Below are 22,472 nucleotides of genomic sequence, written 5' to 3' on the forward strand. Positions count from 1 at the left end.
CTCCTCGGTGGGAGAGTCTGCAGGCAGGACTGGGAGGGGACGGGGCCTCCCATCCTCTTCCTGCCTCTTTCCGAGGCACCGGGAGTCCATGGGTCCTGGAGGAGAAGGCTCCCCGGCTTCCTCAGCAGTCAGCCCCCAGAGCCGAAGCTCCAGGACTGGTGAGATCTCTGAGGTGGGGACGCTTCACCTTGGCCTCCCCCAGCCAGAGAGGAAACAAGAAGGGACGGTTGGTTGGGTGCAGTGGCTCACGTCTGTGATCCCAGCACTTTGGGAGGCCGAGGTCGGGGGATCAGCCGAGGACAGGAGTTTGAGACCAGCCTGGCCAGTACAGTGAAACTTCGTCTCTACTAAAAATACAAAATTTAGCCAGGTGTGGTGGTGCGTGCCTGTCATCCCAGCTGCTTGGGAGGCTGAGGCAGGAGAATCGCTTGAACCTGGGGGACGGAAGTTGCAGTGAGCTGAGATCACACCACTGCACTCCAATCTGGTGACAGAGCAAAGTTCCGTCTCAAAAAAAAAAAAAGAGAGACTGTCACTATGACTGGAAGGAGTTCCCTGTTCCTGGGAGAGGCCTCCAATCAGCACAGAACCTGGGAGGCGAGGGATCAGGGTGGAGGACACCGGTGGGCGCTGTGTCCTGGCCACCACCTGTGAGCCCTGTGCCGCTGCTGCTGGGCCCCACCCAAACCAGTGACCGCCTGAAGAGAGAGACTCCACCCCTGCCAAGACCCCGCAGAGGGACTCCCCGCACTCCAATAACCGCACACGCCCAGGGTGGTCCTGTCGCAGACCCTGCCTCGGGAGGACAGGGCCCTGGTGATGCCCGACGTGCAGGGCGGGGTGCCTGGAAGGCTGGGGCCGTGTGTGGGCCCGTATGACGAGGAGGCCCCTCAGGCGCTCATGTTGCGGCTTTGCCGTTGTGAAAGAATTGGGGAAATGAAGACGACTTATTTTATTTTTTTGAGACTGAGTTTTGCTCTTGTTGCCCACGCTGGAGTGCAGTGGTGGCGATCTCGGCTCACTGCAACCTCCGCCTCCCGGGTGCCTCAGCCTCCTGAGTAGCTGGGACTACAGGCGACCGCCACCGCACCCAGCTAATTTTGTATTTTTAGTAGAGATGGGGTTTTTCCATGTTGGCCAGGCTGGTCTTGAACTCCCGACTTCGGGTGATCCGCCCGCCTCAGCCTCCCTGAGTGCTGAGATGACAGGTGTGAGACACTGTTCCTGACATCTTTTTAGTTTTTTATGTTTATCTGGGTTTTCTTTTTTTTTTTTTTTTAAACAGTTATTGAGATTGAGTTCACAAAAACCTACAATTCACCCATTTACAGGGTGCAACTCCATCGATTTTCACGCATTCGGAGGCACGCGGCTGTCGCCGTTCCCAATTGTACGACATTTTTATTGCCCTGAAAAGCCCACACCCTTCTGGTGGCCGTCGCTTCCTATCCCTGTCACCCCTCCCCCGGGCCCCACGAACCTTCCGTCCGCCACTACAGATCTCCCTGTTCTCTCCACCTGTGGCCGCGGTGCCCGGCTCCTCTTTGGATCTCCCTGCTCTCTCGACCTGTGGCTGTGGTGCCCAGCTCCCCTCTCAGAGTGGACGGGAGAATTTCGGGTCCTTCCCCTGCTTGGTGCCCTCCCCCACCTCGGGAAGCCGGCTCAGCCGCAGGCTCAGCCGTAGGCCTTCGTGTCAGCAAAGACCTCCTGGAGACCCCTCGCCTGGCCTGTGAGGAGGCCTGGGTCACCCGTGCCCAGAGGGACTCTGCCGGCGGCTGCAACAGGCCACAGCCTGGCGGTTTACTCACAGTAGGGATTCATTCCCAGTGACCCCGGAGGATGGAGGTCCGCGGTCAGAGAGCTGGCGTGGCCGGGGTCTGGGGAGGACCCACCTCCTGGTTCATAAACGGTGCCTTCTCTCTGGGTGCTCAAGGCTGGGAGGGAGGAGTGAGCTCTCTGGGGTTCCTTCTCTAAGGGCACAAACGCCCTGTTTACCTCCAAAGCACCCCCTCCCGATCCCATCGCCCCAGGGGTTAGGGCTTCAACATCTGGATCTGCAGGACCACAAATCTTCAGACCAGAGCAGGGGTCTGAGCTGAGGGGCCTCCAGGAGTGAGGAAGGGGCTCCCTTTCTCCCATGCCCGGGGTCCGGGGGCTGTCTGTGCCCCTCCACGACCCACCTCTTCCCGCTGCATCTGGCAGGGATGGCGTGTGGGGCTGGGGAGGAAATGGCCTGAGAGCCCCTGGGAGCTGACTCTGGACAGAAGCACCAGCTGTCTCCAAGATTTATCCACGACACGGGAGGGAGATCAGCTCTCAAGCCTTCAGATTTTGAATTGCCACGTGGCTCCCAAAGTGACACTGGGCACTGATGGGAGGGACTGAAGTATCGGGGCAGGTCCCCCCAAGCTGAGCTCTGCCTGAGATTCTGGGGCCTGCACAGAAGGGCAGCCCAGGATGCCCGCAGGGAACGCCAGCTCTGTGGGGCTGACCTCCCGCAGGCCGCGCACAGACGGTGAGCGGGCAGGGAGTGGCTCTCCGGCCCTGACGTGGCCCCTCGCCTGCCTTTCTGGACACCCTTGCTCTGCCGGCTCAGCAGCCCCAGCACCCGCTTCTGAGCTCTGGGTTCAAACAGAGATTAATCAGAGCGCCATCAACTGCACCGGCCGCCATGCTGCATCACCACAGAGCCAAGGAGACGCAACCAACCCCACACAGCCTGAGGCCGATGCAGCCCCAGACAGAGGGACAGGACCCCATGGCCGATCCAGGACAGACAGCAGGCTCTTTCCACTAAAGTCATTTGTCCCAGAAGTTCCCGAGGGACGCGGGGCCGGTGTGGGGCCTGCAGTCTGGTAGAAACCGGGCAGATTACAGATGGGGGCCCTGAGCTGTCCACCCCTCCCCACTGTGCTGTCCGCCACCCCAGGGCCCTCTACTTCCACCGGCACCCCCCAAGAATCTCAGGCTCTGGGCGTTCAGAGGCACCTTCCTGTGCCCCAGGCCAGGTGTCCAGGGTGACCAGCAGGATGTGTCACAGCCAGAAAATCCAGAGGTGCCCAGCGGACTCCTGCTTCCCAGGGCAGCTGTGGTTGTCATGGGAACCCGCGGGCCCACAGAGCCCTCTAGGAAGCGTGTCTGGGGTTGGGGCTCTGGGGTCACATTGGCAGAACACAAACCAGAGAATCTTGACTTAGGACATTTGAAATCCAAAAAAGAGGAGTTTGTGCCAGAAAAGGAGGAGAAAGTCTAGAGTCGGCCGGAAATGCTCTCTGGGGGTGGAGGGGCCTGGAGCACTAGGAGAAAGAACAGGGCCCCATGGGCACCAGGACCCTGCACCGTGCCAGCTGCTCTCAGGGCCACATGTTGTGGGACCAGGAGGACCCTGGTGGTGGGTCAGGGCCCGGGGGTTCTAGGAGGAGGTGGCTCTGGAAAGCGGAGGGAAGAAGTCCGTCAGCCTGGGACTGACGCTCCAATGTCAATGGCCCTGACAGACCTGTGCGCGGTGGGGGAGGGGGTGCAGCAGAAAGGAAGCCATCCCCTCCCAGCCCTGGGGCCCATCCCTCTTCTCCTGCCTGGCCTGACAGTGCCAGGACCCGGGCTCTGCAGCCAAGCCTGGCCACCCCACTCGGTAACCCCCAGCTGCTCCCACAGTCCAGACACACACTGCAGACCCGGAGCGGTTTCCACACTGTTTAATGGAGTCAAGTCACAAGAAGCCATCTAGGATTTCTGGGATTCTGTTCCCACTCCCAACTCATCTCTGAGGGCCCCTCCCCTGCTCCCTGAGCCCCCTGCCGGCGGGAAAACACAGAGCCTTGAGAGGCTGAGAGGAGCAGAAGGGTCTCGGGGCAGAGACCCGCGGGAGGGTGAGGCTGGGACTGGGGAGCAGCAGGGGTGTCCACAAGGAAGACGGGGCCTCCTGGATCATGCAGACCCCACTGCACCCCAGCTAGGGTCTGGGGAACGGAGGGACGTACTGGCGGATCCAGGACACGTAGCTCGTCACGCGGGCGTACACGCCGGGGTAGTCACGAAGGCCGCAGAATTTGCCCCAGCTCACTACCCCCACCTGGACCCAGGTGCAGTTCCACCTGCACACCAAGGGGCCTCCAGAGTCACGCTGTGGGGAGAGAGATGCTCAGCAAAGCCCGTGCGTGCACCCACAGCGACGGGGCTGGTGGGCAGGGGCAGGAGGAGGCAGGGTGGGGCTGGGGTCCCACCTGGCAGGAGTCCCGGCCCTCACTCCCAGCACAGAGCATGTCGTCTTGGATGACCCTGTCGTCGCTGCCTGAGGACTCGTTCTGGTACTGCTGCTTACATTCCCTGTTCCCCATGATGGGGACGTCCACCTCCTGCAGCTGGTAGGGTGGGGGCAGTGGCTCTGTGGGGAGAACATGGAGCTGAACCTGGACGGGGGGGGCCCTGCTTCTTCCTTAAAACAAAGACCTCACTCCACCCCATGCGGGGCCTCCCCGACCTTCAGCAGAGAGCACAGGGGAGCCCCCACCCATGAATCCTGACCCAGTGACTCAGTTTCCCCAAGTCCACTATAGTCAGGATCTGACCACATGACATCTGAGGGTCTGGACTCCAGCCCAGCACCAGGACACAGGGCTCCTCTTGGAAGCAGGGGCAAAGCCGCAGGACTCAGGACCCTGGACCAACCCTCCGTCCACAGTGGAGGAGCCCGGCCTCGGCTTCCATTGGCAGAGTGGAGCTGGGAAACACTAGGTCTGGAGCGGCGGCCAAAACTACCTCCCCAGAGCAAGTCCCCGTTCCTGATGTGTGTCACAGAAAGGTCCGTCCTATCCAAAACCTGGGCTTGCAAAGGGGGTCCCAGAAGCCACAGAGCGAGGGATTTTCCGCAACACCCAGCCCCTCGTCCTCCCCAGAGAGCCTCGCTGCTACCCACCGTTGTATGTAATGTCACCCCAGCCGGTCACCCAGCAGGTCTTCCCCGAGGGCACGTCCAGGGAGGCAGGTGGGAGCGAGACCGGGTGGACGAGCTCAGACAGCGGCACTGGGGCCTCCAGCTTCAGCAGGGCGATGTCCGCACCGCCCCAGACAGACAGGCTCTTGTTGTACCGGGGATGACGGACAATCTCAACCACCTTCGTCGGCTGGTCATCCTCATAGAGCCTCAGCTGCCCGACCTGCACCCTGAACGCACAGGCCTCCAGCTCCTCCCTGGAGAGAAGAACGGGCACCTCTCAGAGCAAGGCTGGATGCTCAGGACCGGGGCTTTCCCTGAATCCCGGGAGGGGCCCCCAGCACACAGGACACCTGCCCGTCCCCACCCCCACTCCCACCCACCGAGGGGACGGCAGGCTCCACTCACGGCTCGAGGCAGTGGGCGGCGGTCAGCACCCACTCTGGGTGGATGAGGGAGCCCCCGCAGATGTGCTCCCACAGGCCCATCTCCATGCTGTAGAACCTCAAGCTGACCTGCCAGGGGTACCTCCTGGCCGAGACGTCACAGCCCCCGACGATGCCCACCAGCTCACGCCCCGCGCCGGGCTCTGGGGAGGCAAGGGAGGGGCGTGAGGGGGCCGGACGAGGGACTTCCCAGGGCTCAGGGGCACCAGCAAAGACCGGCAATCAGACGGTCCCATGCCCCCGGCAGGGCTGGTGCTGTAAGTCCAGGGCAGGGAGGGGGTCCTGAGGAGAGGGGGCATTGGGTGGGGTGGACTCGCCTGGGTTCCTGGGCATGGAGCCCCCCAGGCAGGGGAGGGTCAGGACCAGCAGCCACAGCATCTGTGAAGAGGCCTGCAGCGGGGAGGAGGACCCCCAAACACCAGCTTCTGGGGACGGAGGTTGAGCTCAGGGATTCAGCTCTGACAGGAGCAGCTCCCTGCCACACTGGCCTCCACACGCACCCCTCCCGGGGCCGTCTCGCTCAGGGCTCCCTTTATCCTTCCGTCACAGGAAGTGGGCGGAGGCTGGGCAGTCCCACTTCATGGGTTCAAGATGGGCCCAAAGAGATCTCCTCCCTCAGCCGGGCACGGTGGCTCAGGCCTGTAATCCCAGCACTTTGGAAGGCCGAGGCGGGCGGATCACGAGGTCAGGAGATCAAGACTATCCTGGCTATCACGGTGAAACCCTGTCTCTACTAAAAATACAAAAAATTAGCCGGGTGTGGTGGCGGGCACCTGTAGTCTCAGCTACTCAGGAGGCTGAGGCAGGAGAATGGCGGGAGCCTGGGAGGCGGAGCTTGCAGTGAGTCAAGATGGTGCCACTGCGCTCCAGCCTGGGCGACACAGCGAGACTCCGTCTCAAAAAAAAAAAAAAAAAATCTGCTCCCTTGACTGCGGCTGTGGGGCCTGATAGACCAGAGGAAGCACGGACCCCACGTTCCTCCACGGGGCAGGGGCGGGGCGGGAGGTGCAGATGGACACGGGCCGTGTACCGCCCTCCACGGGCCTGTCCTGTCAGTGAAGGAGAGTTTGGAGAGGCTGACGGTGAGAGAAGATAAGGCCCGTTCAGGGTGGTTCTGGAGCCTGTGACAGAGGGAAGCGTCTCCGAGAGCCACTGGAGGGCCTGCAGCCGGGGCCCTGAGCCCTGGCCCCGCCCTCAGGAGTCCTGCTTCTCTGGGTACCAAGTGCCCCAAGGGTCTGGACACCCCAAACCACCAGAAAAAGGCTCCAGCACGGCCCCAAAGGACATGTAGTTACCCGAATTAGGCTCCAGGAAGCCCAGAACCCAGGCCAAAGGAGAAGGCTGTCAGAGGCCACGGGACTGGTGCGGACCCGGCCTTTCCAGGAACATACTGTTACCCAGAACAGCCAGAATGGACCACGCCGTCCACTGTAACGCCCTGCTTGGGGTGAGAGGCCCAGGAACGTCGCCCGGGATCTCAGGTCCACTGTGCTCCAATGGACACAGCAGAGTCCTCCAAGCAGGTGGAGAGAAGGAAGGGTCAGGGCACTACGGGGGTCCCAGGGACATGACCGTCCCCTCCAGTGAATCTCCAGGGTGAGGGAAGAGGAGGACCAAGCTGTCATTTGGTGTGGTCACCTGTTCAGGACCCGGGGTGGGGTCCACATCACAGCTGCCCCCACTGCAGCAATGACTCAGATACCACAGACCCTCCAGCCCAACCAGTGAAGCACCTGTCCCTGCTTCTCAGACCCTCTGGCTCCTGGTACAGCTGGATCCTCCCGATTGGTTGATCTGGGTCACGGACGGCACCCACGTGGGGGGAGGTGGGAAGGGCACTGCCTGGGGCTGGAGAGGCCCCTCCCCTGCGAGGCACCCAAGGTGGGAATCCATAAACCTGGAAGGAACGGAGCGCTGGCCCCAAGTGAGGACAAGCATCTGTGCCCCAACTCCATGCCTTTCCCGGCCACCCTGCATCCCGCGTGACTCCGGTCGAGAGCCTCTGAGGCCAGGACACGGCTGTGGATCCCTGTGCGGCCGGCAGGTCACTGCTAGACTGTGATTTCGTTGTTGTGAAAGAATCAGCAGACAACAGTGGACGTTTCTCTGCGTCTTCCCTTCCTAACAAGCCACTGTCACCCCAGCAGCCCACACAGTGCTGCTTAAAGACGGCTTGGGCCCGGCTTCCAGGGGATCTGAGGGTTTGAGAACGTTTTGCTAAGTGTTGGAAGAGGCGTGTGTGTTTGAGAGAAGACAGCCCGACCTGGGTGGGAGGAAGGGAGGGAGCAGGTGTCTCCCATCCCCTTAGGAAGAGGACAGGGCCTGTGGGTTCGGCGAGGAGGGGGTCCTTGTTATGGCCTGGAGTGTGACCCCCCATTCCTACATTCGTTGTTTTATTTTTGAGGCAGAGTCTCGCTCTGTCACCCAGGCTGGAGTGCAGTGGCGCGATCTCGGCTCACTGGGTTGAAGTGATTCTCCTGCCTCAGCCTCCCAAGTTGCTGGGATGACAGGCGCCTGCCACCACGCCCTAATTTGTATACTTCATTTTTATTTCATGCGAGGCGCCGTGGCTCTCCTTGCTCACCACGGGGAGGAGCTTTCAGGACCTCTCGGGTCCCCAGCACCAGGGTCCTCAGGATGATGTGACGCCCTCGTGCCTGGACCCTCGGCCCAGGGTGGGTTCCTCCTGGAACCTCACTCTTGCTGCCTCAGCCGTGGCCAGCACTCCTTTCCGCCCACAGAGTTTCAGGAAGAGGTCGGAGGACAGTAACGGCAGGTGCTGCCGCCCCACCCCTATCTCTCACTGCAGGGCCCCAGCCCAAGCACCACCCTGCAGGGTGCGGATGCCCCCAGGCCAACCGAGGGCGGGAGCCTGCACGGGCGTCTCTCCGGCACTGAGCAGGACCCATTCTCCTCCCCTCTGCCAGGCCTTCAGTGCCTGCCACTGGTCTGCAGACCTAGGTTTGGGCATGGAGCTGGGGTCACTTAGAGAACAATCAAGGTGAAGACAGAAGCCACCTATCTGGGGGTCTCCCAGTTTCCTCCCACACGCCGGCCAGTAGCCCCGATCCCCGCTTCCATCTCTTTTTTTTTTCTTTCTTTCTTTCTCTTTTTCTGAGACAGGGTCTCATTTTATTGGCCAGACTGGAGTGCAGTGGTGAAATCTTGGTTCACTGCAACCTCTGCCTCCCAGGCTCAAGCGATTCTCCTGCCTCAGCCTCCCGAGTAGCTAGCTGGGATTATAGGCGCCTACCACTACGCCCGGCTAATTTTGTATTTTTTTTTTTTTTTTTTTTTTTTATTGTGACGGAGTCTCACTCTGTCGCCCAGGCTGGAGTGCAGTGGCGCGATCTCGGCTCACTGCAAGCTCCGCCTCCCGGGTTTACGCCATTCTCCTGCCTCAGCCGCCCGAGTAGCTGGGACTACAGGCGCCCGCCACCTCGCCCGGCTATTTTTTTGTATTTTTTAGTAGAGACGGGGTTTCACTGTGTTAGCCAGGATGGACTCGATCTCCTGACCTCGTGATCTGCCCGTCTCGGCCTCCCAAAGTGCTGGGATTACAGGCTTGAGCCACCGCGCCCGGTCCTGTATTTTCAATAGAGACGGGGTTTCACCATGTTGGCCAGGCTGTTCTCAAACTCCCGACCTCAGGTGATCCGCCTGCCTCGGCGTTCCACAGTGCTAGGGTTACCGTGCCCGGCCTGCTTCCATCTTCCATCCCTTACGGCTGCTCACAGAGTCACAGCTTCCGTCCAGGGAGAGCCATAAACGCTTCAGGCCTGGGGAGCGTCTGTGCCCTGCTACGTGTTTCACCCTGACAATAGCCCGCAGCAGGCAGGTTCCCGCAAGGGGACTTCATTCAGAGTCAGATGGACAGTCCCAGGAACACCCCAGATCTGTTCTTACCCCAACCCCTGCCCACCCAGGCAGCTGCTCGTCTTTCTGGGCCTCAGACACTAAAGGGCTGACCACGGCCCTCGGGGGAAGGGTCGCCATCCCCGTGTGGTCCACCCACGTGCAGGGAGGGAGGGCTACTTCTGTACCTCCAAGGGGACCCAGACGGCCATTCCGTCACCACAGCGTTCCGTTTCTCCCCGGCGTCGGCGTGTCTGCCGTCGTCTACACTGATACCAGCATGGCTGGTCCGCACATTTTACCCCTTGCGGTGTGGATCTCGATACGGTTACACAGTGGATTCGTTCATTTCAATTGAAGAGTTTGTAGTTTTTATTTCCAGGTTCTTGCCACCACAAACATAAACAGTACTACCTTTATTTATTTATTTATTTTTTTGAGATAGAGTCTCACTCTGTTGCCCAGGCTCGAGTGCAATGGCATGATCTTGGCTCACTGCAGCCTCTGCCTCCCAGGTTCAAGCAATTCTCTTGCCTCAGTGTCCTGAGTAGCTGGGATTACAGGCACGCGCCACCAAGCCCGGCTAATTTTTGTATTTTTAGTAGAGACGGGGTTTCACCATGTTGGCCAGGCTGGTCTTGAACTCCTGATTTCAGGTGATCCACCCACCTCAGACTCCCGAAGTGCTGGGATTACAGGCGTGAGGCACCGCACCCGGCAAACAGCACTACCGTTTAAAGAGTCTTCTGGGGCCTGTTTTTCCTCGGCTCACACAGGGTGGAAATGGCTCGGCCCATCCTGGATTGCAGCCAGCTTGCCCTGTGGGGAGGCTGGAGCCATTTCCATCCTGCCCTCAGCTCTGAGAGTGCCGATCTCCCCGGGTCTCCCCCAGCACCATGCTTTTTAGTTCTCTTCAAGCTGAGAGGCACAAAGTGGCTCCTTGTGAATGTTTAAATATCCCGTCCACAGTGACCGAGGAGGGTGGTCAGTGTCCAGGTCCTTGACTCTGGCTGCTTCTGTAAACAAGTCTGTCTGCTTTTCTTTTATTTTCTTTCTTTCTTTTTTTTTTCTTTTGAGACAAAGTGTTGCTCTGTCACCCAGGCTGGAGTACAGTGGCGCTATCTCAGTTCACTGCAAGCTCTGCTTCCTGGGTTCAAGCGATTCTCCTGCCTCAGCCTCCTGAGTAGCTGGGATTACAGGCACCTGCCACCACGCCTGGCTAGTTTTTGTACTTTTAGTAGAGACAGGGTTTCACCATGTTGGCCGGGCTGGTCTTGTGATCTGCCCGCTTCAGCCTCCCAAAGTGCTGGGATTACAGGCCCGAGCCACCATACCCGACCTAAAATTAACTTTTTAAAAAAAAGCATTCAGTGCCTGAAGCAGATCCTAGCAAACTGTCCCCCACCACACTGGGTCTAAGAGTTGGTGTAACTGTGCCATGCCACCTGGCCAGCACCTGCCTTCCTCTGAGGCAGGAGACCAGCAGGACTTGATCAGGACCTCGCTGGAAACCTGCAGAGACCAGAAGCTGATGGGGAAACCACCTCTAGCCCTCACCGCTCATTAATCAGTGCCATGACAGTTTACAAATGCCACGGCAACAACCGGGAAGCTACCTTACAGAGTTCCAGGAATGCCCTGCCCCTTTTCTAGAAAATTCCTAATAACCTGACCCTTGATTAGCGTATAATTAAGAGTAGGTATAAACATGGCCAGCAGCCTGTGGTTGCTCTGAGAAACTTACTTTCTTTCACTGTTGGTTCACTCTTAAATTCTTTCATGGGTGAAGCCAAGAACCCCCACTGGCTGAGCCCCAATTTCAGGGTTTACCTGTGTCACTTTTCCCAGCTCTGTTCTCGCACCCAGCAGGGCGGCATTTCCTGGGAGTTGCCGTGGCCAACAGAGGCTGGATGTCACAGGCCTCTGCTCCCAATCCCCAGGAGAGAGAACACCCAGGTGTGTTTCGGAGGCTCCCAGGGCTCCAGTGAGCCCCCAGCAGCACCAAGCTCCAAGTGCCCAGGGTGGAAACGTGTCCCACGGCGCACACGGCGGACGCGCTGCTGTCTCTTCCCTGTCAGCATTCCCTGCCCTTTGACACGTACGCCTCCCACACGCACTGCTCACACCTGAGCCCCGGTCTCAGGGTCCACACTAAGCGTTCAGCGTCCTAAAGAGAGGCGGGTCTGGACTAGAGTGGGTGCAGTGAGGGCCGGATCCTGCATTTATTAGCGTTGTGAGAAATCATTAATCATTGTAATCATCTGAAGAAACATGAAAGACCAGGTTGTGTCAGATTTTCCAACAGCAAGAGTAGAGGCAAGTTGACAATAAAGTAACATTCTAAGGTGCCCAAGAAAATAGCTCTGAACTTTGGTGGGCGCGGTGGCGCACACCTGTCATCCCAGCACTTTGGGAGGCTGAGGCGGGTGGATCACGAGGTCAGGAGTTCAAGACCAGCCTGGCCAATATGGTGAAACCCCATCTCTACTAAAAATACAAAAATTAGCCAAGCGTGGTAGGCGGCACCTGTAATTCCGGTTACTTGGGAGGCTGAGGCAGGAGAATCTCTTGAACCCAAGAGGTGGAGGTTACAGTGAGCTGAGTTTGCACCACTGCACTCCAGCCTGGCAACAGAGCAAGACTCCATCTCAAAAAATAATAATAATAAATAAATAACTTAGAACCCAGAACATGCTATCCAAGAAAACTGCCACCCAAGGCTGAGGGCAATATAAATGCATTTTCAGGCACAGTGCATCTTGAACTTTTTATATCATTTAAAACAGTCTATATACAATTCTTTAATAAAAGGAAAGACAATTACAGAAAATGTTGCAAGAGATGCATTCAGCAAAGGAAATCAAATAGTGTGATAAAGTTTAATGCTATCTTTTAAAAATAGATAACACTGAAGAAAAAGAGAAAATACATCCACAATAACCCAGAATTAACAGTCCAGATGGTATCAACATGCTGGATTTAGGGGATGAAGAAAGACCAGGGGATATGAGAGGCTGATAAACTTCTTATCTGATTGAGGGTACACATAGCTATCTGTTTCAGAAAGATAAGAAGGGAAAAAAAGGAGAAAAAATAACTGAATTTATAAAATAATAAGATAATAGGAACCAGTATGAGTAAATCAATGATTCTAGTAAATATGAAAGAGTGAACTTACCAGTTAAAATATTAACCACTGTTAGCAAAAAAAAAAAAAAAAAAATTAAAAAAAGAGGAAATTAAAAAATACAAGCATGGCCAGGCGCGGTGGCTCACACCTATCATCCCAGCACTTTGGAAGGCTGAGGCCGGTGGATCACCTGAGGTCAGGCGTTTGAGACTAGCCTAACCAACATGGAGAAACCCAGTCTCTACTAAAAATAAAAAAATTAGCCGGGCGTGGTGGCAGGTGCCTGTAGTCCCAGTTGCTCGGGAGGTTGAGGCAGGAGAATCGCTTGAACCTGGGAGGTGGAGTTTGCAGTGAGCCGAGATCTCCCCACTGCATTCCAGCCTGGGCGACAGAGTGGGACTCCATCTTAAAAAAAAAAAAAAATACAAATATTCATGATGGATGTAAAAAACAAATCCAGACATATACTGTTTACAGGAGAGAGAAAAAGTTGAAAGTAAAACAATGGGAAAAGATATTACAGTAGACTACTAGCTGAAAGATGGCATAATTCATTTTTAAAAATAGAGACGGGGTCTCACTATGTTGCCCAGGCTGGTGCTGACCTCCTGGCCTCGAGGGATCCTCCTGCCTCAGCCTCCCAAGTGCTGAGATGACAGGTGTGAGCCAGTGCGCCTGGCCCATTTAAAAAAATAGTTTTATTAGCTAGATTTTATCAAAATGAAAAACCTTTATCGAAAAATACTCCTAAGAAAATGAAAACAAAGTTACAGACAGGGAGAAAATATTTATTAAAGATACAATGTTTGTATCCAGGAGGTGTAAAGAATTCTCAAAACTCCAGAATGAGAAAACAGACACGCTTTTTAAAAAGATTTAAAAGATTTGAACAGCTGGGCACGGTGGCTCACACCTGTAATCCCAGAACTTTGGGAGGTCGAGGTGGGCGGATCACGAGGTCAGCAGATCAAGACCATCCTGGCTAACATGGTGAAACCCCGTCTCTACTGAAAATACAAAAAATTAGCCGGGCGTGGTGGTGGGCACCTGTGGTCCCAGCTACTCGGGAGGCTGAGGCAGGAGAATGACCTCGTTCTAAATCAGCAACTCGGCACCGTGATGTTGAGTACATGGTTTCCTCCCTGGGAGCCTCTGTTGTCCTGTGTGAAGCTTGACGGCTCTCCTGAAATAAAGCCTGTGGGGGGCATGGCGGGTCTCCTCTTGCTGGAGCTGGTGCTAGTACCGTCTTTCAGTCAATCAACAAATGTCTGTTGAGCTCAGTCTTTAAAACACCTGGCAGATTTTTTTAGACAGTCTTTCTCTCTCACCCAGGCTGGAGGGCAGTGGCACGATCTGGCTCACTGCAGCCTCCACCTCCCGGATTCAAGTGATTCTCCTGCCTCAGCCTCCCGAGTAGCTGGGATTACAGGAGTCAGCCACCACACCCGGCTAATTTTTGTATTTTTAGTAGAGACGGGGTTTTGCCATGTTGGCCAGGCTGGTCTTGAACTCCTGACCTCAGGTGATCTGCCCACCTTGGCCTCCCAAAGTGCGGAGATGACGGGCATGAGCCACTGCGCCCGGCCAAGATTATTTTAAAGACTTGTATTCTCTAATCCCAGAACATGCAGGTCCCATTTCTCTGTCTCCCTCCCCGTCTTGGGGGTCACAGTTGTTCTTAGGATGAAAGGGAGTGACACCTGGCTGGGAGGGGACGTTTGTCTTCTCTCCAAGAACCAGAAAGGGTCAAGTGATGCCTGATGAAAGGTGGAGAAACCCGGCCTCTGGGAGAGTCTTGTCCTCTCTAGGGGTGGAAGTGAAGCACTCACGTGGGTGCAGACCAGGGCACGTCAGCACAGCTGCAGTGGACTGCAGACTCGGTGGGTGTTCTGAAATGTCTCGCTCTGTGGAGGCTTTGTTCACGGTGCCCTGCGTGATGTGAGAAACCCCTAAAAACACTGAGATGGAAACGCTCGCTAACGTGTAGGGCGATTTTCTGTGATGTGGAGAACACGGGGCAGCGTGACTGCTTTGCTCATCCAAGAGACGGTGACTGAGGAGATATTCACGGCTCCCAGCACCAACATCTCCAGAGGCCTTGACCCCCAGACTCTGCTGAGTCTCCCGGTGGAGAACCCCCCTGAGCGGCCAGGGACTCACCCAGTGCCCTCCTCGGCCCTGCTGGACACAGAGCTGCAGACAGAGATGAAGGAGACAGTGGGAACCGCGGGCCTTACCCAACCCAAGCTGCAGCCCCACCCCGCCCACGTTGCATCACAGCCCATCCGAGGAGCCGACACAGCCCCCAGAGGAAGATGCGGTGGGGCCGACACAGCCTGAGATACGGGCAGAGAATCCCGTGCCCAACGGACAGAGCAGGAGCCTGGTCTCCCTCCTCCGGGTCAGGTCTCCCTCCTCCAGGTCAGGTCTCCCGCCCTCCCCGGGCCTGCAGGGCTGCATTAGGATGGGGAGTTTGAGGTCAGTTAGAGACCAGCCCCAGAAATGCAGAGAAAGGGTGCGGCCCCCCAGTCCTCTCCCCCACACCCCAGCAGGTTGGCTCACCGCTTCCTATCACCAGAGCCACCCCAGAACCTGGTTTTCCAGCAAGAGGTACCAGAGGGGGCCTTTGGTCAGTGCTGTGGGCAATCCACAGACAGCACAGCTGGGCCCCAAGCCCAGGGAAGGGCAGAGGGATTCAGGGTCCCCTCAGAAGAATCGCCCCTTCCCAGGACAACTCAGCACCTGGCAGACCCCACAGTCGGATAGTTTCAGCCTGAGGCCTGCGCACACGCTGGCTGAGAGTGGACGGGAAATGAGCAGGGTGCCACTCAGGTGGGGCTGTGGGCCACAGGTGGACACCTGGCCCAGCCCGGCCAGCAGCCCTGACCCATGCTGACCCACTCTGAAGGGAAGGGGCCTGTCTCTGGTGGGCCTGGGCCCCCACTCCCTGCAAGGGGGCATCTGTCCTTTCTGACTCCGACCCTGTGGAGGTGCAGGTGTGGGCCCTCCCCCAAGGATCGTGTACATCAGGCCCCCCGGGGCAGAGAGAGCACCACCGTGGCCTCTGAATCCCAGGACCGGAGCTTGAAAGGGCTCCCAGAGCAAATGCCGCAGCCCACAGCCTGGACTGCAGATTGTAGGGGTGGGAGCCCTGAGCCAATTTCCAGGGAGATGGGAGCAGAACCCAGCCCCGCCCCCCAGGTGGCCCTGACCCTCTTGCAGGCAGGAACGCAGGTGAGGCGCTTGACGCTGGAACCTGGGCACATCCCTGTGACCCTGTCATTTCTCTGCCCCCCGGGGGAGCCAGCCTCAGCGTCACCGTCCAGCCCAAGCAGCTCCCACTGGTTAAGCCCCTCAGCTGGTCCAGGGACACCCGGGACCTCACTCCCAGGCTGTTCCAGTGCACCCTACAGCTGTCCCCACTGCCGGCGACACCGCGCCCGCGCAGTCTGTGGACACAGCTCCCTCCCTCCCGCTGTGGAAACCAGCACCTCATCCAACTGGAACCTAAGGCCTGGCCCAGGGCAGACTATTGCCAACGAGGAGGGAGAGGGGAGAGGGGAGGGAAGGAGCAGGGAAGTGCCAGCCAGGATGAGCCCCCACAGCACCCTGGAACCCCCACTGCCCACACCCAGCTCCATGCTGCCCCGAGGAAGGGCCTGAGCTTAGAGACCCCAAGGAAAGCCTCCCCACCCCCGTGGACAAATGCACTGGGACACATGGAGGCTGCTTTACGCACAGTTTAATCAGAGTCAAGGGCCAGGCCGGGTAGGAGGCAGGAGAGCCGGGGCCTCTGCTTCCCACGCACACCCGCCTTCCTGGAGACACCAGCCTGCAGAGGCGCCCAGGCCTCTCCCTCGAGAAGGACGGGACGTGGATGAGAGGCAGGAAAGGGCAGCAGAAATGTGGGTCCCAGGCGGAGGACCACTGGGTGCCAGGATAGTGAGGCTGGAACTGGGGAGGGGCGGAGGGTGTCCACAAGGAAGGCGGGGTCTCCTCCGTCACGTGAACGCCCCTGCAGCCCCAGGGAAGGGACGGACGTGCTGGTGGATCCAGGACATGTAACTCATCACGCGGGCGTACACGCTGGGGACGTCGCTGTGACCACAGAAGGTGCCCCAGCTCACCACCCCCACCTGGACCCAGGTGCAGTTCCACCTGCACACCAGGGGGCCCCCGGTGTCGCCCTGTGGGGAGAGACGGCACTCAGCAAGGGCTCCCCATGTGCCTCCCCACGTGTCCTCCCCAGGAGGGGACAGACAGGTGGGTCTGGGTTCTCACCAGGCAGGAGCCGTGGTTCCCGTCCCCCGCACACAGCATGTTGTCCTTGATGAGCTGCTCAGACGGCTCAGTGTGGTTGGAAGGAAAGCGGCGGCAATAGATCTGGTTACAGAGGACGTTGCTCCTGACCTTCACCCTCACCTCCCGCAAGCTGAGGGGCCAGGGCAGTGGTTCTGCAAGGAGAGGCGTGGTGAGGCTCAGGGGCCTGGCGGGGACAAGGCTGTAGCTTCTCGTTTTGTCCAGAGCTGAGGCATACTATTCTCTCAGAGCTGGGCCTTCCCTGGCCGGGGGTGAGCCCCAAGGCTGCGGTCCTGGGTACAGGAGCCCGGAACCACAGGACTCACTCTTAGAAATGACTAGGGGCTGGTCGCTTTGGCCCACGCCTATAACCCTAGCACTTTGGGAGGCCAAGATGGGAGGATCACTTGAGCCCAGGAGTTCAAGACCAGCCTGGCCAACATGGTGAAACCGCATCTCTACTAAAACTACAAAAATTAGCCGAGGGTGGTGGCTGACACCTGTAATCCCAGCTACTCAGGGGGCTGAGGCAAGAGAATCACTTGAACCCAGAAGGCGGAGGTTGCAGTGAGTCGAGATCATACCACTGCACTCCAGCCTGGACGACAGAGAGAGACTCTGTCTCAAATAAAATAAAGTAAAAATAAAATAAAATAAAATAAAATAAGCCAGGCCTGGTGGTGCACACCAGTAGTCCCAGCTATTCAACACTTGGAGGGCTGAGGTGGGAGGATCACTTGAGCCCAGGAGTTCGAGACCGGCCTAGGCAACAAGATGAAACCCCGTCCCTACAAAAAGAAACAAAGTCAGCCAGGTGTGGTAGCTCACGCCTGTGGTTCCAGCTACTTGGGAGACTGAGGTGGGAGGATCACTTGAGCCTGGGAGTTCGAGGCTGTAGTGAGCTATGATTGCACCATTGCACTCCAGCCTGGGCAGCCCAGCATAACCCTGCCTCAAAAACAAGTTTTTAAATAAAAAAATTTTTAAAAAGAAACTGTTTGGGAAAAGCATGGGACCGGGACTCCCCCTGGACTGTGTTGTGGTGGGAATGAGGCAGTCTGCTCCAGGGGCTGACGCGCTGCGGGGCCCAGGGCGAGTCTCCCGCTTCCTGTAGCTCATGGTTTATTTGCTGCAAAGGAAGAGCAGGCAACTGAGTGTGACGCTGAGGATGGAGTTAGCTCACAAAATGCCTGCTGGGAGGTGGGCAGGAGCACCCCCATGTCACAACCTTAGAACTTGCTACTGACCTTATTTGGAAAAAGACCTTTGCAGATAGAATTAAGATGAGGTCATGTTAAATTAGAGACACCCTAAATACAGCACCCAGTGTCCATACAGGAGAAGGGAAAGGGGAGCCTGGAGAAACACGGCCACAAGCCCAGGGGCACCGGGATGGGCAGAGGCCCCAGAAGCCGGGAAGGCATGGAATGGACTCTCCCTCGGGCCCTCTGAAAGGAACCAGCCCTGCCCACGCCTGGAGTTTGGACGTTTCACCTCCAGAGCCGTGAGATAAACAATTCCTGCTGCTCTGAACCACCTGGCCTGTGGTCACCCGTCTCAGCAACGGCAGGAAGCCGTCCGGGTGCATCTGGAGCCCAGGCCCGCACCGACATTCCAGGCCATCTCCCCACATCCCTCCCAAGGGGCCCTGTTCCTGACCTCCATGTCCAATGTCACCCCAGCCGGTCACCCAGCAGGTCTTGCCCGAGGGCACGTCCAGGGAGGCAGGTGGGAGAGAGACGGGGTGGACGAGCTCAGACAGCGGCACTGGGGCCTCCAGCTTCAGCAGGGCGATGTCCGCACCGCCCCGGGCAGACAGGCTCTTGTTGTACCGGGGATGACGGATGATCTCAACCACCTTCGTCGGCTGGTCGTCCTCATAGAGCCTCAGCTGCCCGACCTGCACCCTGAACGCACAGGCCTCCAGCTCCTCCCTGGAGAGAGGAACGGGCACCTCTCAGAGCAAGGCTGGATGCTCAGGACCGGGGCTTTCCCTGAATCCCGGGAGGGGCCCCCGGCACACAGGACACCTGCCCGTCCCCACCCCCACTCCCACCCACCGAGGGGACGGCAGGCTCCACTCACGGCTCGAGGCAGTGGGCGGCGGTCAGCACCCACTCTGGGTGGATGAGGGAGCCCCCGCAGATGTGCTCCCACAGGCCCTTCTCCATGCTGTAGAACCTCAAGCTGACCTGCCAGGGGTACCTCCTGGCCGAGACGTCGCAGCCCCCGACGATGCCCACCAGCTCACGCCCCGCGCCGGGCTCTGGGGAGGCAAGGGAGGGGCGTGAGGGGGCCGGATGAGGGACTTCCCAGGGTTCAGGGGCACCAGGAAAGACGGGCAATCAGACAGTCTCCATGCCCCCGGCAGGGCTGGTGCTGTAAGCCCAGGGCAGGGAGGGGTCCTGGGCAGCGGGGGCATTGGATGGGGTGGACTCGCCTGGGTTCCCGGGCACGGAGCCCCCCAGGCAGGGGAGGGTCAGGAGCAGCAGCCACAGCATCTGTGGGGAGAAAGCCAGGCTTGGGGTGAGGAGATCTGAGCCCCAGCTGGGGTCTGGGAACAGAGAGGGGCGTTCGGAGTGGGCGGCATACCCGTGCCCCCAGTCTCTCTGCCTCCTCCCTGGCATCTCTGGGAGCCCATTTATCTCTCCTACAGAGGAAGTGGGTGGGCAGGGCAGCGCCTCCTGGGCACATTCACAATGCTGAGAGCAGGCGGGGCCAGGTGCTGGGTTCCACTGGGTGGGCCTGGGTCCAGGGCACAGAAATGCAGTGTGTGAACCGTGGCCATCGCAGCTGCAGGGGTGGGAGGCACCCCCGGTGGCGGGGGGAGGTCTGAGAAATGGTCAACGCCTCACAGAGAAGCAGCAGCGACACCCCAGCCAGGGAGGGAGGGGTGTGCGTGTTAAAGGATAGCCCGTTCCTGTTCTCTGGCCAGGTCCCCTCCCTCACCCACACCTGGGACGCCCACCGTCCTTGGGAATGAAGGATTCACTTCCTGGTGCCTGGAGCCCGTTCTCCTCTTTGGCCCAAAATATCCGCCTCCCCAAAATAACCCTTAGTGCTCCTACCTCACGAGGGCCTCGGGCTGCGAGAACCAGCTCCAGGACAGTGCAATTCACCAGCCAGGGGGAGACGGGGACAAGCCCAGGGCGCACTGAACAGCCCCGGTCCCCGACCTCTCTCTGGACCTTCCGCTGCCCGGAGGTGCTGGGGTGGGAGCAAGAAAACCGGACCCAGTCTGGCCTTGTCAGCAGCTCCGAGGAATGAGGACTTGACAGCCCTGTAATCTGTTTCCAAGACCCCAAAGCTCACCCATGGGAGAGGGTCATGAGGACCCAGGAGCCCTTCCCCGCCGAACCCCCAGCACCAGTGTCCCCAGAACATCAGGATGCTGCTGGAGGTGACTGTCCCAGTGCTGGTTCCCCTGTGGAGACCCCACCTGGCCGCTCTCAGCCTACCCAATGCCCTTCTTGGCCCTGCTGGACACAGAGCTGCAGACAGAGATGAAGGAGGCAGAGGGAGCCGCAGGCATTACCCAACCTGACCCCCAGCCCCCGTCCCCCACCCACGTTGCATCATAGCCGACCCGAGGAGCCGCAGCCCCCAGAGGAAGACGCGGTGGGGACGACGTAGCCTGAGATACAGGGAGAGAACCCAGTGCCGGACCCTGGACAGAGCAGGAGCCTGGTCTCCCTCCCCTGGGCCAGGTCTCCCTCCTCCGGGCTTGGTTTCCCTCCCCCGGGCCTGGTCTCCCTCCCCTGGGTCAGGTCTCCCTCTTCCGGGCCAGGTCTCCCTCTTCCAGGCCTGGTCTCCCTCTTCCGGGCCAGGTCTCCCTCCCCTGGGCCTGGTCTCCCTCCTCTGGGTCAGGTCTCTGGTGCCCTCCCCCGGCCTGCAGGGCTGTGTTAGGATGGGGAGTTTGAGCTCGGTTAGAGACCAGCCCTAGAAACGCAGAGAGAGGCTGCAGCGCTGCCCACAGCCCTCTCCCCGCTCTCTTCCCTCCCCACCCGCACAGCCAGCAGCCTGCTCCAGCTCTCTGTGTCCCACGGCCACGGTAGCATCCTCCAGGTCTGGGAGCGACAGCAAATGCACGCGGATCTGCTGCAACCTCAGTTCTTGCCTCCTCAGAATAAAAATTCGACTGAGGGGCAGACGTCAGAAGGAGAGACTGAGGCAAGTTTTAGAGCAGGAGTGACAGTTTATTAAAATGCTTTAGAGGCCGGGCGTGGTGGCTCACGCCTGTAATCCCAGCACTGTGAGAGGCCAAGGTGGGAAGATCACTTGAGGCCAGGAGTTCGAGACCAGCCTGGCCAAGGTGGTGAAATCCTGCCTCTACTAAAAATACAAAAATTAGCTGGGCGTGGTGGTGCGTGCCTGTAATCCCAGCTACTTGGGAGGCTGAGGCAGGAGAATTGCTTGAAACTGGGAGGCGGAGGTTGCAGTGAGCCAAGATTGCATCACTGCATTCCAGCTTGGGTGACACAGTGCGAATCTGTCTCAAAATAATAATAATAATAAAGAAAGAAAAGTGAGCAGCTTTAGAGTAGGAACAAAATGAAGGCAAGTACACTTGGAAAAGGCTCAAGCAGGCAACTCGAAAGACTAGTGTGCAGTTCGACCTTTGACTTGGGGTTGTTTGTTTTTTTGAGACGGAGTCTCGCTCTGTCACCCAGGCTGGAACGCAGTGGCGCGATCTCAGCTCACTGCAAGCTCCACCTGCTGGGTTCAAATGATTCTCCTGCCTCAGCCTCATAACTAGCTGGGATTACAGACATGCGCCACCACACCAGGCTATTTTTTATATTTTTAGTAGAGACGACGTTTCACCATGTTGGCCAGGCTGGTCTTGAACTCCTGACCTTGTGATCCACCCGCCTTGGCCTCCCACAGTGCTGGGATGACAGGCGTGCTTCCGGAGTCTTGCGTCCCTTCTCTGATTCCTCCCATGGGTGGGCTGTCCGCGTATGCCGTGGTCTGCTGGCGCTCAGGACGGGAGCGTGTGTGGTGCGTTGGCTGGAGCTGTGCTTGTGCTCACTTGAGACGCTCTTCATGACCAGCCGCAGGTCGCTTGAAGGCCACAGACCAGTTAAATTCCGCCATTTTGCTTCTTAATGGGCCTGCTCCGGCCCGCTCGCCCAGCTCCGGCGATCGAACTGGGAAGCTGCTGATCACGTTTCAGGTGTTTGCTCTCTGCTGGGAGCCTGCCGTTCCCTGGTGCCAGCTGCAACAAGTATTATTTAGCGAGGCAGTTAACAACCACCTGACCATCGCCCGAAGGTCGCCCGACATCCTGGTGTGTGGGAGGGGAGCCCTCTCCTGCCCTGCCCGTGCCTGACCGGCTGCCGCTGTCACACGCCCAGCAATCGTAAGTGACCAGCAGGACACGCTCCTGTGATGAACAGCCACGCCCGGTGAAGTTTGTTTCCCACCAAAAATCTCCTTCCTCTGGAAACCTGGGTGGGCGCCGCTCAGCCCCCTGGTCTGGCTCTCGGTCCCTCCCAGTCCTTCTCTCTTGCTTCCTCCCTCACCGTGGGATACCCTGGCTCCCCGTTGGCCTTCCGCCACCATGGGAAGTTCCCAAGGCCTCCCCAGAGGCCAAGCAGATACTGACGCCATGCCCGTGCAGCCTGCAGAACTACAAGCCTCTGTTCCCTCTGCTTTTCTCTTTTTTTGAGATGGAGTCTCGCTCTGTTGCCCAGGCCGGAGTGCAGTGGCGCGATCTCAGCTCACTGCAGCCTCTGCCTCCTGGGTTCAAGTGATTCTCCTGCCTCAGCCTCTGGAGTAGCTGGGATTACAGGCACACACCACCACA

At 58.4% G+C, this 22,472-nt stretch overlaps 2 protein-coding genes across 2 annotated transcripts; both read right to left on the minus strand.

Annotated features, from left to right (window-relative positions):
* Positions 1-3,602: 3,602 nt before the first annotated feature.
* LOC103225960 (mastin-like) lies at positions 3,603-5,866 on the minus strand. Its single transcript, XM_037989603.2, has 5 exons — positions 5,697-5,866; positions 5,342-5,522; positions 4,916-5,190; positions 4,224-4,384; positions 3,603-4,123 (listed from the first exon to the last, which is right to left on the minus strand). The coding sequence occupies exons 1-5, from the start codon at positions 5,755-5,757 to the stop codon at positions 3,953-3,955; spliced, it is 849 nt and encodes a 282-aa protein (XP_037845531.1). The 5' UTR covers positions 5,758-5,866; the 3' UTR covers positions 3,603-3,952.
* Positions 5,867-16,281: 10,415 nt separating this feature from the next.
* On the minus strand, positions 16,282-18,926 carry LOC119621151 (mastin-like). Its single transcript, XM_037989597.2, has 4 exons — positions 18,749-18,926; positions 18,323-18,597; positions 16,646-16,818; positions 16,282-16,551 (listed from the first exon to the last, which is right to left on the minus strand). Exons 1-4 carry the CDS (start codon positions 18,832-18,834, stop codon positions 16,366-16,368), a joined length of 720 nt encoding a protein of 239 aa, XP_037845525.1. The 5' UTR covers positions 18,835-18,926; the 3' UTR covers positions 16,282-16,365.
* Positions 18,927-22,472: the final 3,546 nt, after the last annotated feature.

This window comes from Chlorocebus sabaeus, chromosome 5, assembly GCF_047675955.1.
Source record: "Chlorocebus sabaeus isolate Y175 chromosome 5, mChlSab1.0.hap1, whole genome shotgun sequence".
In the NCBI taxonomy this organism is placed as follows: domain Eukaryota; kingdom Metazoa; phylum Chordata; class Mammalia; order Primates; family Cercopithecidae; genus Chlorocebus; species Chlorocebus sabaeus.